Source organism: Arachis hypogaea, chromosome 18, assembly GCF_003086295.3.
Source record: "Arachis hypogaea cultivar Tifrunner chromosome 18, arahy.Tifrunner.gnm2.J5K5, whole genome shotgun sequence".
Classification (NCBI taxonomy): Eukaryota; Viridiplantae; Streptophyta; class Magnoliopsida; order Fabales; family Fabaceae; genus Arachis; species Arachis hypogaea.
In genome coordinates, this window is record NC_092053.1 from 38,059,343 (window position 1) to 38,074,059 (window position 14,717).

General features: G+C 41.0%; 2 protein-coding genes across 2 annotated transcripts; both read right to left on the minus strand.

The window, feature by feature from the left end:
- Positions 1-139: 139 nt before the first annotated feature.
- Positions 140-796, minus strand: LOC112769945 (uncharacterized). The gene has a single exon (XM_025814390.1). It carries the CDS (start codon positions 794-796, stop codon positions 140-142), a length of 657 nt encoding a protein of 218 aa, XP_025670175.1.
- Positions 797-6,328: 5,532 nt separating this feature from the next.
- On the minus strand, positions 6,329-6,913 carry LOC140181360 (uncharacterized). Its single transcript, XM_072224904.1, has one exon. It carries the CDS (start codon positions 6,911-6,913, stop codon positions 6,329-6,331), a length of 585 nt encoding a protein of 194 aa, XP_072081005.1.
- Between the last annotated feature and the right edge of the window lie 7,804 nt (positions 6,914-14,717).

Here is a 14,717-nt window from a genome sequence, read left to right on the forward strand (position 1 = left end):
GCCTAAAAAGCATGTTTTCACACTTAAGCACAAATTAAGGAGAATTTATAGAACCATGCTATTTCATTGAATAAATGTGAGAATAATGGATGAAATCCACTAAAATTAAGCATAAAATCTACCACGAAATAGTGGTGCATCAGACGTCTACTAGGGATACACGAAGGGGTGTATAGTTATGGTACTTTCTAGGTTTCTCTGTAGGTTGATCCTCCTTTTTCCTTGGCTCTTTGTCCCTGTCCCGGGAGGGGTAGGAGAAGCCGGTTTTGGAGGTTTTCCCTATTCGGGAGTTTTCCTCCATGTTATTATATTTTTCGGCCCGCTCTTGTACTTCGTTTATGGATGTAGGGTGTTTTTTGGATATGGATTGGTTAGAGGGACCTTCTCGCAGGCCGTTGATAAGCCCCATGATTGCTGCTTCTGTAGGAAGATTTTGTATGTCGAGGCACGCTTTATTAAATCTTTCCATATAGTTTTGGAGGCTCTCCCAGTCTCCTTGTTTGATTCCGAGTAGGCTTGGAGCGTGCCTGGCTTTGTCTTTTTGAATTGACAACCTGGCTAGGAACTTATTGGCGAGATCATAAAAGCTGGTAATTGATATTGGGGGTAAGTTGTCGAACCACTTGACGGCTGTTTTTGTGAGGGTGGTTGGGAAGGCCTTGCAGCGAGTTGCGTCTGAGGCATCAGTGAGGTACATCCGACTTCTAAAGTTGCTGAGGCGATGGCTTGGGTCGGACGTTCCGTCATATGGGACCATGTCAGGGGCTTTGAAGTCCCTTAGGACTTTTGCCTTCATGATTTCTTCCGTGAATGGGTCTTGCTCCCTGTGAGGGCTAGTCTCATGGTTGGATCGAGCAATCCTGGTCTTGAGGTCGGCTTTCAGCTTCTGGAGTTTTTCTTCTAGCTCTCTACACCACCTTGTTTCTCTTCGAAGGTCTCATTCGGCCTTTCGCTGTCGTTCCGCTTCTCGTTCAAGCTGCTTGAGACAATCTTGTTGTTTGCGGATGGCGTCTAGGATCTCCTTGTTTTGAGGTTGTTTATCCCCCTTGGAGTGGTGTGCCTCCTTTGGTGATGGTGGGAAAGGTACGAAGTCTGCATTCTTTGTCGGTGTACTCTCTTCCAGTTCTCAAGCATGGTCGTTATTAAGTGGGTTGTTTGCCATGCTTGTGGGATGACTTCCAGGTCCCCAGCAACGGTGCCAATATTCTGAGAGTTACCTGAAGCGTTGAGGTTGATGTCGAACGAGATCTCTTGGTTTGGTTGAGTTTGCCGTGTCTGACTTGTTAGAGCTGAGGTGCCACCGGTTCTCAGTCACCGGAGGGTGGTGGTACCTACAAGAAACTCTGATGCTTAAGTCAGTACGGGCTTTAGGCAGATTTTTAGTAGAATTGGAGTATGAGTTATACCTGGGTGCTCCAGTCTACTTATAATGGTGTTTTGACGATCTTCTTTGAGACAAGATTGTTATCTTATCTTATCTTTTGTGGGTGAGATCATATCTTTTGACAACTGCTTTCCAGTAGGCGGTGGCTCTTCGATTAGAGCCTCTTTGGGCCTCTTTAAAGGTCTTTCAAGGTCTTTGCGAAGAGGTCGGTAGTGGGCCAACCTTTCATGAGATCGGTCCTTTTGTCTACGGCCAATCCGACCCTGTAGCTCAGACCAGGGTATGAACAGTTCTATTTATCTATTTATATGTTTTTTGTGACAAACTATATTTTCTATCCGCCTAACTAAGATCTGCAAGGTGTCCACTGCTTGCTCAAACTAACAATCTCCGTGGGATCGACCCTCACTCACTTGAGGTATTACATGGACGACTAGGTATATTTGCCGGTCTATCTGTACAAATTCTGCGGAACTAGTTTCGTGCACCAGTAACGGCGCACCTTTTTAAAGAGTGGGCTAATTTACGATTGTGCCCCTAAGATTGTATAAATACTTTCCCTCTTGTTTTTATAGCGCTTTCTTTATTTCTATTTAAGTGAACTGGGTGACTGGGAAGGAGACTCTGGGTAGGCTTTATTGTGCCATTATTGTAGTTTCGGCCACCGATCTAGTTAGGAATCTTTAGAGACTTTCCGTATTTTTCCCGAAAGGATGTTTCCTTTATGATTTTGTTGACGATTCCTGTTTTGCTAAAGAAAATTTCTCCCATGCGGCTCTGTTTTTGATGATTTTTCTTTTTCTTTGCGGAATGTAGGTATATCATCCCTTATGTCTCGCCCTTCTGTTCAAAAAATGTCCTCGAGGGTTCCCGAGGATCTGTTAAGACAGGTAGATGCCTCTGTCCTTTGTGAGGTTCCCTTGGTAGATAGTGTTTTTGTTGATGAATTTTGAAAACACCACCGGCTCTGTGATGCTGGGGATGATGAGATCAAATATGAATTAGTTGTCCCTGATTTAGAGGACAGAGTCTATTTTGGCAAAATGGTGGATTCAAACCCCCTTTATTTTTATGTATGACTGCCTTTTTACTAGGCTGGGGGTGACTTTTCCTTTCTCTGATTTTGAAACTGAGCTTCTTTTTTACTGCCAAGTTGCTCCTTCTCAACTTCACCCTAACACTTGGGGTTTTATGAAGATCTATCAACTTGTCAGTCGTGAGCTTGATTTTCCGATTTCCCTGAAGATATTCTTCTTTCTTTTTCATCTTACCAAGCCTTTTAGTGCTTCGTCTAGAAACAAGCAACAATAGGTATCTTTCCGTGCCATCCAGGGCCAGAAAGTATTTTTCATTTTTGATGAATTATTCCATGATTTCAAAAATTTTTTTTTCAAAGTCTGAGTTGTAGAGGGTCACCATCCTTTCTTTCTTACCGAAAACAATGAGCCTCATTTCCCCTTATACTGGATAGAGGTAGCCTCTGTCAAAAAGTACGATCTGGTAGATTTGGATGAGGTCAAAGAGACTGTAGTTGAGTTCTTCTGAGAAGCTTGAGGGCGAGCTCCAAATCTAAATCTCGATACAAAAAAGTTCCTCCTCGAAACTCCGAGTTATGTTTGTACGGAATTAGGTAGTTATTTACTTTTTTGTTTCGTGGATGACTCTTTGTCCTTTCCAACTTATTTACTGACATTCCCTATTTTCTTTTGTAGAAAAAATGAAAAGCGGATCAAAAGCATACCAAAAAGTTCAGGAGGTGAAGAGAAATGCCTGGGCCCAAGCTGCTCAATTGCAAGAAGGCGAAACATCGACTACTTCTTCTCCTCTAAAGCCGAATTCGGGGGCGACCTCCTCCGTCTTGGCCAAGTTGGCCGATCTTCCTATCCCTCCTCCTCCTCCTCCCTTTATACCTACCCCTCTAGTTCTTCCCTCCTCGTAACCCATTTCAAAGAAGAGAAAAACATCGGAGTCTGGTGTCTCCAACATTGGTGACTCTGTTTTCAACGGGGTGAAGTTCAATGAGAGACATATCCTTCCGCATTGCACTATTGCTATGGATGATGCCTCCATTAGAAATCATCTCCAAATTTTAATCCGGGGAGGGATTCGTACTGTTGGGGTGTGTACTTCTCTACTCAAGAAACTGGAAAAGACTCCTCTAAATGCTACCCAGTGTTCTCTAGAGGCTCTTGAGGATCAACTAACCATGTTCTATGAGGATGAGAAGAGGTTGACAGAGGAGAGGGATTAGCTGAAAGAGGTGCTTTCTAAGTTTTGCGAGAGGGAGAAGCAGTTGATGGGCTCTTTGGCTGTGGTTGAGGGTCTGAAGGAGAAGGCTGAGCAGAATTATGTGCGCTTGTTTACTGAAAAATAGAGCTTAGGGAGCAGCTGGATCGGCTTAAGGAGGGGTACCAGGACTTGGAAGAGTCTGTAGCTGAAGGCACCGAGGTGGTGTTTAAGGTGTTGAAAGAGCAGGTTCGAGTTTTGGCTCCCAACTTAGACCTGTTGCTTCTTCACCCTGATAAGGTTGTTGTTGATGGTAGAATTGTGTCTCCCCCTCATCCTCCTACCGATTCTGAGTTGAAAACGGCTTGGCAGCACTTCCTCTTGAGGCTGATGTATCCGAGGGGTTCCTACCGAGTTCGTCCACTCAACCCGGGGCTGCTCTGACTTATACTGTCGAAGAGATCCCTCCTGTTCCTCCAACCTCTGCGACCGACCCAATCTCTCCTCCTGATGGTGACTCCAATCCTCTTATTGGTTCAATTTCAATTTGCTCTTAAAGCCTGGTTTGTGGGACCTTTTTTGAACAATTTATTTTTACATTTCGTATATTTTGTGGATGAATGCCAACTTTTAACCCTTAATAGGTTTTAAACAAAAATTTTTGTTTCTGGTCCTTTTTGAATAGGACCTTTAACAAAGTAGTTATTTTATCATTCTTGTGATGATGTTTGCTTTTCCTTGAAGGATTTTTGATAAAATCTTTTTGGGTTTGCGAAGTTTTTTTTTTTTTTTGAAAAACTTTTACCGGGTGTTCCTTAGATAAATTCGTTGTGATCTAGTAAGGCTGGAAACTTTTTGCCAAGTAACATTAGCTTTGGTGAGGGTTTTGTGAGAACCCCTCTACCTTCGACTTTTTTAGGGACTTTCATGCTTCTCGCTTTCCATTACTTTGTTTGCCTACGTTCAATTTTTCTTTGCTTACTGAATCATTTAGGTTATTTTTGTGCTTCATTTAGTCTTAGCTCGGCTTTTTTGACTTGTAAGTCGTCTGCTATCTTTATTCCGAACTGAGATGACCGTCTTTTTACAACTTCTTTACACCGACTTATACCTCGTCACTTTATCCTGCCGACCACTTAGGTTGGGCAGCAGATTCTCGTGCTTTTTTTAGCTTAAGTCGGTGCATATCGTAGTGGTAATGAAATTTAAAGAGAGATAAATGATGCCATTAATGAAGGAAGAAACTTTACAACAGTGCTTTCGGTTACTAAGGGTTTTTAAAGTCTCTTGCCCTTTACCTTCGCTTTGATGCCTCGTTAAAACCCCCTTCAGAAAAATCTTTTTTGGGACAAAATCATGAAGTTAGTAAAAAAAGTACATCAGGGAGAAAAGTTCGCTTCTAGCTATAATACTTTCGCATATTGCAAGCATGCCACAACCTTAGGAGCTCTGCCCCATTTAGGTCAGACACTTTGTAATATCCTTTTCCGAGGACCTCAATTATCTTGTAGGGTCCCTTCCAGTTTACAGCGAGCTTCCCTTCGCCCGATTTGTTTATACCGATGTCATTTCAGATTAGGAGCAAGTCATCTGAGGTGAAACTTCTGCGAATTACTTTCTTGTTGTATCTACTTGTTATCCTTTGCTTTAAGACTGCTTCTCTTATCTGAGCCTGTTCTCGGACTTCTGGAAGTAGTTCGAGTTCCTCTTTGTGGGCTTGAACATTACTGACCTCATCGTAAAATCCCACCCTTGGATTTTGCTTGTTGACTTCAATAGGAATCATGGCTTCTGTGTCATAGGCAAGTCGGAAGGGTGTCTTTCCGGTGGTTGAATAGGTTGTAGTTCTGTAGGTCCACAATACTTGAGGGAGCTCTTCAACCCAAGCCCCCTTTGCATCTTGCAACCTCTTCTTTAGTCCTGCCAATATGACCTTATTGGCTGCTTCGGCCTGGCCATTGGCTTGTGGGTGTTCTACTGAGGTGAATTACTGCTTGATCTTCATACTCGCCACCAAGCTTCTAAATGTTGAATATGTGAACTATGTACCATTATCAATTGTGATGGAGTGTGGAACTCCAAATTGGGTGATAATGTTTCAGTACAGAAATTTCCAACTTCTCTACGCCGTAATAGTAGCTAATGGCTCTACTTCTATCTACTTAGTGAAGTAGTCTACTCCCACAATGAGAAACTTGACTTGTCCTGGCGCTTAAGGAAAAGGTCCCAATAGGTCCAATCCCCATTTTGTAAAAGGCTAGGGAGAAGTTATACTAATGAGCTCTTTAGGGGGGAGCGATGTGGAAATTTGCATGCATCTAACATGGTTGGCATTTCTTGATGAAGTCGGTAGCGTCCTTTTGCAAGGTCGACCAAAAGAATCCTGCCCGTATCACCTTTCTGGCTAAAGACCTTGCTCCGAGGTGATTTCCACAAATCCCGTTATGGACCTCATCTAATACTTCTCCTGTATTAGAGGTCGGGACACATTTTAAGAGTGGTGTAGATATCCCTCTTCGATAAAGGACGTTTCGCATAAGGTATAGTTCTGTATTTCCCTTCTAAGTCTTTGAGCCTCCTTTTGTTCCTCGGGAAGGATGTCGAATTTTAAGTATTCGATTAGTGGTTTCATCCATCCGAGGTCTAGGCCGGAGACTGGGAAGACATCTATCCTGTTATTTGTCTTTGTGACCGATGGCTCTTGGAGAGTCTCCTGTATCAGGCTTCTATTATTTTCCCTGGTTTGGTACTTGCCAGCTTGGAGAGGGCATCAGCTCTGTTGTTCAGCTCCTGAGCTATATGCTTTACCTCACTTTCTGGGAATTGCCCGAGGTGCTCCATGGTTTTTTTCAAGTACCTTTTCATATTTGGGTCTTTAGCCTGATACTCTCCATTGATTTGAGAAGTCACAACTTGAGAGTCTCTGAAGACTACTACTTTAGTTGCTTCGACTTCTTTGGCCAACTTTAGCCCAGTAATTAGGGCTTCATATTCTGCCTGATTATTGGAGGCCGGGAATTCAAATTTCAAGGAGACCTCTATCTGAGTTACTTCTTGACTAACCAGTATTATGCTTGCACCGCTTCTGACTTTGTTGGAGGAGCCATCCACATACAACTCCCACATAGTAGATGTCCCCTTTTGATCTCCTGCGTATTCGGCCACGAAGTCAGTGAGGCATTTGGCTTTGATGGCTGTCTGAGCTTCGTATTTCAAATTGAACTCGGATAGCTCTATAGCCCATTGAACCATTCTACCTGCAACATCCGTTTTCTGAAGGATTTGCTTCATGGGCTGGTTCATTCGAACTTTTATAGTGTGAGTTTGAAAATAAGACCGTAGCCTTCTAGATGCTATTATCAAGGCATATAAGAACTTTTCAAGTTTTTGATACTTTAGTTCAATGCCTTGTAACACCTTGCTTGTAAAGTAAATAGGATGCTACCCAACCTCATCTTCGCGTATTAATGCTAATGCCACGGCCCTTTCGGAGACAGCTAAGTATAATACGAGTTCTTCCCCTGCCTTTGGTCGGGTAAGAATGGAAGGTCGGCTCAAGTACTTTTTGAACTCTTGAAATGTTTTTTCGCATTCAGGAGTCCATTCAAACTGGCATCCTTTTCTTAAGAGAGAAAAAAGAGGTAGAGATCTTAGCGCTGATCTAGCCAAGAATCTGGATATAGCTGCAAGTTGGCCGTTCAGCTATTGGACTTCCTTTAAACAAGTCAAGCTCTTCATTTTCAGGATCGCTCTACACTTATCAGGGTTAGCTTCAATCATCCTTTGTGTTAGCATGAATCCTAGGAATTTTTCAGCCTCTACTGCAAAGGTGCACTTATCGGGATTTAATCTCATCCCATGCAATCTTATGCTTTTGAAGACTTGCGAGAGATCATTCAGGAGGCTGGCGTCATCCTTGGTCTTTACCAGCATGTTGTCTATATATGCCTCCATTAACTCTCCCATATGAGGTGCAAATACCCTATTCATCAGTATTTGATATGTGCCCCTGCATTTTTTAATCCAAATGGCATGACCACGTAGCAGTAGTTCGCTCCGAGCGTGATAAACGATGTCTTCTCTTGGTCTGGCTTGTACATTAGGATTTGATTATATCTCGAGTAGGCATCCATGAATGACAAATATTGATATCCCGAGCTAGAGTCTACTAAGGTATCAATATTGGGTAGAGGATGAGTCTTTTGGACATGTCTTGTTGATATCGGTATAGTCAACGCACATCCTCCATTTTCCATTCTGTTTTTTACCAATACCACGTTTGCTAGCCAGGCCGGATACTTGACTTCTTTAATAAAGCCTGCCTCTAGCAGCGCTTGCACTTGCTCTTTGACCACTTGAGCCCGTTTAGGTCCTAGCTTCCTCCTTCTTTACTGGAAAGGTTGGGACCCCGGCTGAACAGCCAATTTGTGTGACATGAGTTCGGGGTCTATTCCAGCCAAGTCGGAAGCTTTCCAGGCGAAAAGATTGGAATTCTCTTGTAGGAGTTGTACCAGCTTCTGCTTCAGATCTTCTGCCAAGTTGGCTCCTATGTTGGTGTTCTTCCCAATCTCTTGCCCAATTTGTACCTCTTCTGCCTTTTCTCTTGGTTGTGGCCATAATTCTTCTTTAACTCGGACTCCCCCGAGTTTAATGGTATTGACTTCTTTGCATTTACCTCTCAGGTTCAGGTTTTCATTGTAGCACTTTCTCGCCAGCTTTTGGTCTCCCCTGATGGTAGTAATTCCTTCCGGTGTTGGAAACTTCATACAGAGGTGGAGTGTAGAAACCACTGCTCCAAGCCAATTTAGGGTTGTTCTGCCTATCAGGGCATTGTAGGTAGAAGCTACATCGACGACAATAAAGTCGATGCTTAAGGTCTTGGATTTTATCCCCTTTTCAAAAGTTGTGTGTAGGGGAATGAAACCCAGTGGCTTAATGGGAGTGTCCTCTAATCCGAAGAGGGTGTCGGGGTAGGCCCTTAGCTCTTTCTCGTCCAATCCCAACTTGTCAAATGCTGGTTAAAACAGGAGGTCAGCCAATTCCCTTGATCCACCAGAGTTCTATGTAGATGAGCATTGGCGAGAATCATAGTGATTACTACCGGATCGTCATGTCTAGGCACAATGCCTTGTCCATCCTCCTTGGTGAATGAGATAGTTAGGAGGTCGGGCCCCTCACTCCCGACTTGGTAGACTTCCTTCAGATGCCTTTTTCGAGATGATTTGGTCAACCCTCCTCCAGCAAATCCTCCCGATATCATATGAATGTGGCGCTTGGGGGTCTGCGGGGGCGGACTTCTTTGTCCGTGACCTTCATCATCTCTTTTTCTTTTCCCATGATTGTCCAACTTTTCCATGAGATATCTATCTAGCCGACCTTCCCTGGCCAGCTTTTCTATCATATTTTTTAGATCTTAACAATGATTAGTAGAATACCCATATAACTTGTGATACTCACAGTATTCCTTACGAATTTTTCCCTTTTTGTTCTTGATGGGTCACAAGGGGGGAGTTTTTTAGTGTGACAAATTTCCATGTATACGTCTACAAAGGAAACTCGTAGAGGAGTGTAAGAGTGATTCTTCTAGGCCTTTCAGATCCGACTTCTTCCTTTTTCTTCGGCTCCTTCTTTTTTTCTTTTGATTGGTGGGGATGCCCTATCCTCCAACTCGGTTCTCGTAACTTGGCGTTTTCCTCCACGTTGATGTTCTTCTCAGCTCGTTCTTGTACATCACTTAAAGAAGTCGGGTGTCTCTTTGAGATGGACTGGGCAAAGGGTCCTTTTTGGAGTCCATTGACTAGGCCCATTATCACTGCTTTAGTGGGTAAGTCCTGAATTTCCAAGCACGCTTTGTTCAACCTTTCCATGTAGTCTCTCAGGAGTTCTCCGACCTCCTGTTTTACTCCTAGTAGAGGCTAGGTGCATGCTTGACTTTGTCCTTCTAGATTGAGAAGCGCGCGAGAAACTTGCGCGAGAGGTCGTCAAAGCTGGTGACCGACCTGGGGGGAAGGCTAGCGAACCACATCATGGCCGCCTTAGTCAAGGTCGTCAGAAAGGCCTTGCAGCGAGTAGCGTCCGATATGTCAGCTAAGTACATCCGAATTTTAAAGTTACTGAGGTGATGCTTCGGGTCAGTCATCCCGTCATACAGATCCATGTCGGGGCTTTTAAAGTTTCTAAGAACTTTAGCCCTCATGATATCCTCAATGAATGGATCTTCATATCCCAATGGGGTGTCTTCTCAATCTCTACGGGGATCCTTATTTCGGAGATCGAATTCTAGCGTTCAGAGATTTTCTTCAAGCTCTCTTCATTGCTCGATCTCTCTCCTTATGCTTTGTTACGCTTCACGCTGTCGTTCCAACTCCTATTCTAGTTGCTCGAGACGACCTTGGTTACCATGTAATAATCCATTAGGTTAGCAGAGTGAGGTTGTCCATCTTTTCTGGGCTGATGAACTTCAGAGGAGATCCTTTTTTATCCCTGGGTATTGGAGGGACCTTCGCCACGCTATCCTTCCATTCCTTGTAGGGATATTATTGCTCTGTCGTTGATGACCGCGTCTTGGTGCTCTTGTTCAAACTCCGATGCGGTGTGTCCGTCTCCATACTGGTCGTCCGTCATTATGCGTTGATCTTCCAAGTCCCCAGCAATGGCTTCCAATGTTCTAGGGCTTACCTAGAACCGGACTGATTGGGTTTGAATGCGTGACCCAAATGTTGGAAAGAAGGGGTCGTCGACTGGTTAGCGTCCATAAGCCTCCTTCTGAGTTGTTTGTTTTAAAGAATTGGGGGTGGTACCTGCAAAGACACTCCGATGCTTAAGTCAGCAAGGGGTTAAGCAGGTTAGAATATTGGAACTCAATTTTACCTGAGTGCCTCAGTGTATTTATAGGAAAGGAACCAATAACCACCGCTTAAGTAGTTCCACTTCTGATGGTGGATAACCGTCTCTTTATTTTAGGGTTGTTGGGATCTCTCTTCTAGAAGTGGGTGAGAGATTTAAGGAGGCAGTTAGTCACTTAGAGAAGTGCTGACTGCTTGCTGGTGTTGACTCCGACTTCTTAGAGGAGATCGGATAGTCGGTGAAGGCCAATGTTTTTGGATTGGGCCTCTTGGTCTGATTGGGCCTGGCTTATGTTATGGATCAGGGTATGAGCAATAATAATAAAAACGATATAATAGAACAAAAAAAATAAGAACAGTATAAAATCTAAGGATGTAAGAAGGATATATCAAAATTTGTCCCATTTGTTGAATTCCATTATTTGCAAACCGGTCCCTATATTTTTTGTTATCTTCGTTTATTTTCTGGTCTTTCAAAGTCCATATTATACTTTTTTTTTACCTAAGAAAGCTCCAAATCCCATGTTATAACATAATACTTTTGTTAGTTATTCGAAATCTTTTATTCTTTTAACTTCAGTTACCTTGTCTTAGTCTGTGAGACTGTGAGAGCCAAGCATGACGTTTGTGGTACAGCTTCCCTAACTTTGTCAAGTTCACTGCCAATGATTAAGAGTTTAGTCTTTTAAAAAGTTTCATATTGAAAGTGTTTTACTCAAATTTTTGTTCCATTGTTAACAACAAATAAATCAACAATTTTTGAGTTTTGTTTCACAATCTTAATTTAAGGAGCGGAAACTACTCCTTTTGTGGGTGTCTCAAGGTCTCAATTGTAGTTTCGAAAGTAAAATTTAAGATGAAAAGAAAACATGCAAAGTGCCGGAGGCAAAGTAAAATGCAGAAATTAAAAGAGAAAGAAAGAAGAAGATGAAGAAGAACAAATAAAAAGTAAAGAACTTTGATTAAAAATAGAAAATAAAGTACAAGTTTAAGTTCAGACTTCAGAGGAATTACTTAAGATTCCCAGTTTTACTTTGTGATGCCAGGGAGGCTGAGAGCGTTTTTGAGTCTCCAAGTGTTTTCCAAGAAGAACTGAACTGATTACAATGTTTTCCTAAAGCTCTATTTATAGACTAGCCTAATGTCAGCGGACAGTTACTCTTTGTACACCACTTGCGAAAATTTTGAATTACACTCGTAACTGTTCCAGCACTTGTTTCCTTGACGACTATCCTGTACCTTATTTTTACGCTCCATGTTGATAACTGCTCCTGCATATAGCACGTCCTATAATTCAGGCTTAATTCAAATTTTGAATAAAAACTGCTTCTTTGCTAGTGAATTAGAAGCTTCCCCTAATATACTGAATCTGGCTTCATAGGTTAATAATAATATTATCTTATATTTATTTACTTAAAACAAATTATTTTTTCCTAAGTGATAATAATTTTTTGCCTAACAAGATGCCCTTCTCACTTGAAGATATGCAATGATTGAAAGTGAGAAAACTTAGTTGTTTATTGACATTTTTCTTATTTTTGATATTGATAGTCAATTGACATTTTAGACACATCCACTTGACAGATTAAATGCCTACTAGTAATAGACTTAACAGAATTTCTAAGTCTATAAAATTTTTACATTAATAGTTGAACTGTCAATGGGGTCTATTCTTTTGTATGAAATTTTTAAGTGTGTCAAATGATATATGTTCTAATTTCGGCACATTAAATGTGTATCAATTGACCTTTGTTTTGACCTTTAATATTTCAATTAAGAGTTTTTTGACACACACTTTCATTGTTTTAATTGACACAATTTTTCTAACTTTAGAAGTAACAAAATCTTAACTTCATGAAGTCGTTTCTTTCATATGTTAAACTCTAGGTGTCAATTAAATTTGATAAAAATTTCTAATCCTATTAAATCTCCACACTAACATTCTAATAGTTTTGACTCCAAGCGCTAATAGACTCAACAGAATTTCTAAGTCAATTAGGCTTTTGTATTTATGAAGTACATACCCAAATGTCAATGAGAGATTATTTTTGTCCAAGATTTTAAACTTGATGCATCTTTTTTTTTAAATAAAACCATTCATATCTATTTTACACATCTCAATAGTTTCAGGATTAAATGCCTTGGTGTCAACTATCAGTGGCTTGACTCCAGGATTATACATCCTGAACTCTACATGCATCTCATCATAGTAACATGTACTATTATCAGCAGGAACTTCTTCCACTCCTCCATCTTCGTTCCAGAAAATCAACTTTTGATGTAGAGTGGATGGAATAGCACCCATTCTATGAATCTAATCACGTCCCAAAAGCAAGTTAAAATCAGCCTTAGAAGGAACAACAACAAATAGAGTTGGCCTATTGACAGAACTAACATCAATTGACAGCAGAACCACACCTCTAACAGAAGAAGTCCTTTCATTAAAATCTGTTACCCCAATGCTACTTTTAATCAGATCTTTTTCATTCTTTCCAAACCTTCCCATCATTCTTTCAGGCATGAGATTGACAGCAGGTCCCCCGTCAACTAAAATCTTGTTAACTATCCTTCTATCAACACGAGCCTTGATATGCAATGGACGCAGATGCTCCTTGTTATTTTCAGTAGGTTTCTCAAACAATCTTCCACCACACATATTGTCATCTAGTAACAAGCATTCACTTCCAGGAAAGACATCATAACAATCTTCTTCTAATGACTCTACTTCCCAGACTTGACTATACTCCTCAGGCAGTATTGACACCACAGTTATAGGTTGATTAACGCCAAATATTGCTTCTAAGCTGTCATCAAAATCAGTGTCAAAATTATCAATAATTAAATCTTCATTCTTTTCTCCCTTGTGTTCAACCATTACCTTCTTTTCAGCAAGATTCTTCTTTACATTTTTATTGCATTTAGGGTGATTAGAAGAATTGCCTGTTTCTGCAGACTTAGCTATGGTTGGCAAAGGAGGAAAATCTACACCGTGTCCCTTGTATGGCTCTAAAGGAACATACTCAGGTATATTCTCTTTTTGATCAAAAGTTGTAAAAGGAGAATACTTTGTAATATTTTGACAATTGGGCCAAGGAGAATAATTAGGAACCTACTGCATGTTAGGATTATAACAAGAATAAATTGGCTTTGAGGGAATAGGCACATTTTTTGGAATATATATACCACCTCCTTCTTGTGCATGATTCATGTTCCATAACTGAGACTCGTAGTACCTGGGCTTAAAAGGTCTAGGCTTCACCCATTTGTTTTTTCCTCTTGCAAAAGCAGTAGGTTGATTTTGCACATTTCTCACATTTTGGACCCATTTATTGTTTGAAATTTTGGTGGGAGGAACTCTTGTCTTTTGAGAAAATCCATCAGGTTTTTCATCAATCATGACTACAATCTTCATCTTCTGGTTGACGGGTTGTATCCCAGTGTTGTTAACACACTTGTTCAAAGGAGTTTGACCGCCCAACTTTTGTTTTCCCTCGGCTATCTTCCGCTTTAGCTCGTTAGTTTCATTTTCTTTTTCAGCAATCTTCTTTCTCAACTCAGCCTTTTCTTTCTCTTCAGCTTTGTACTTTTCAAACTCTTTTGCAGCTTCCTTGTCAAAAATAGCATTGCACTTTGGGCACATGGCGATGGTGCTATCAGATTCTTTAATACTCAACAAAAAATCTAACAAATCCTCACCAGGACGAGGATAAATTGGCTTCTTGTCTTGCTCAAAGATCCTCAGGTCTTTATTTTCATCTTTAGCACTAACCATTGTGGCATCAAATTCTACCATGTTGACTGACAAGTTGAATGGCTCAACATAACTTGAGTCAGCAGCAAATGGTTCAGTGTCCACCTTCATAGTAGTTTTATCTTCAAACTTCAACCTTCCCTCCTCAATTTCTTTTTGTATCAAATCCCTGAAACGGACGCAATTATTGGTGGTGTGTGAGAACACCTGATGAAACTTACAAAATTTTTTATTCTTTATTTCATCAGCTGAAGGCATCTTTTTTCCTTCTAGTAAAATAAGCTGCTTATCTTTTAATAAAACTTCAAATATTTGATCTGCCTTAGAAATATCAAAAGAATAAGTCTTATTTTCAGTTTTGGAATATGAAGAAACTTTTTCTTTTCCTTTAATAGGCTTCAAAGATTTGCATACATAAGGAGGACCCCCACGCAATTCAGCAATATAAACCTCTTTCTCATCTGAATCACTACTATCGGAAAAACAATCAACATATGCAACCTTTTTAGAA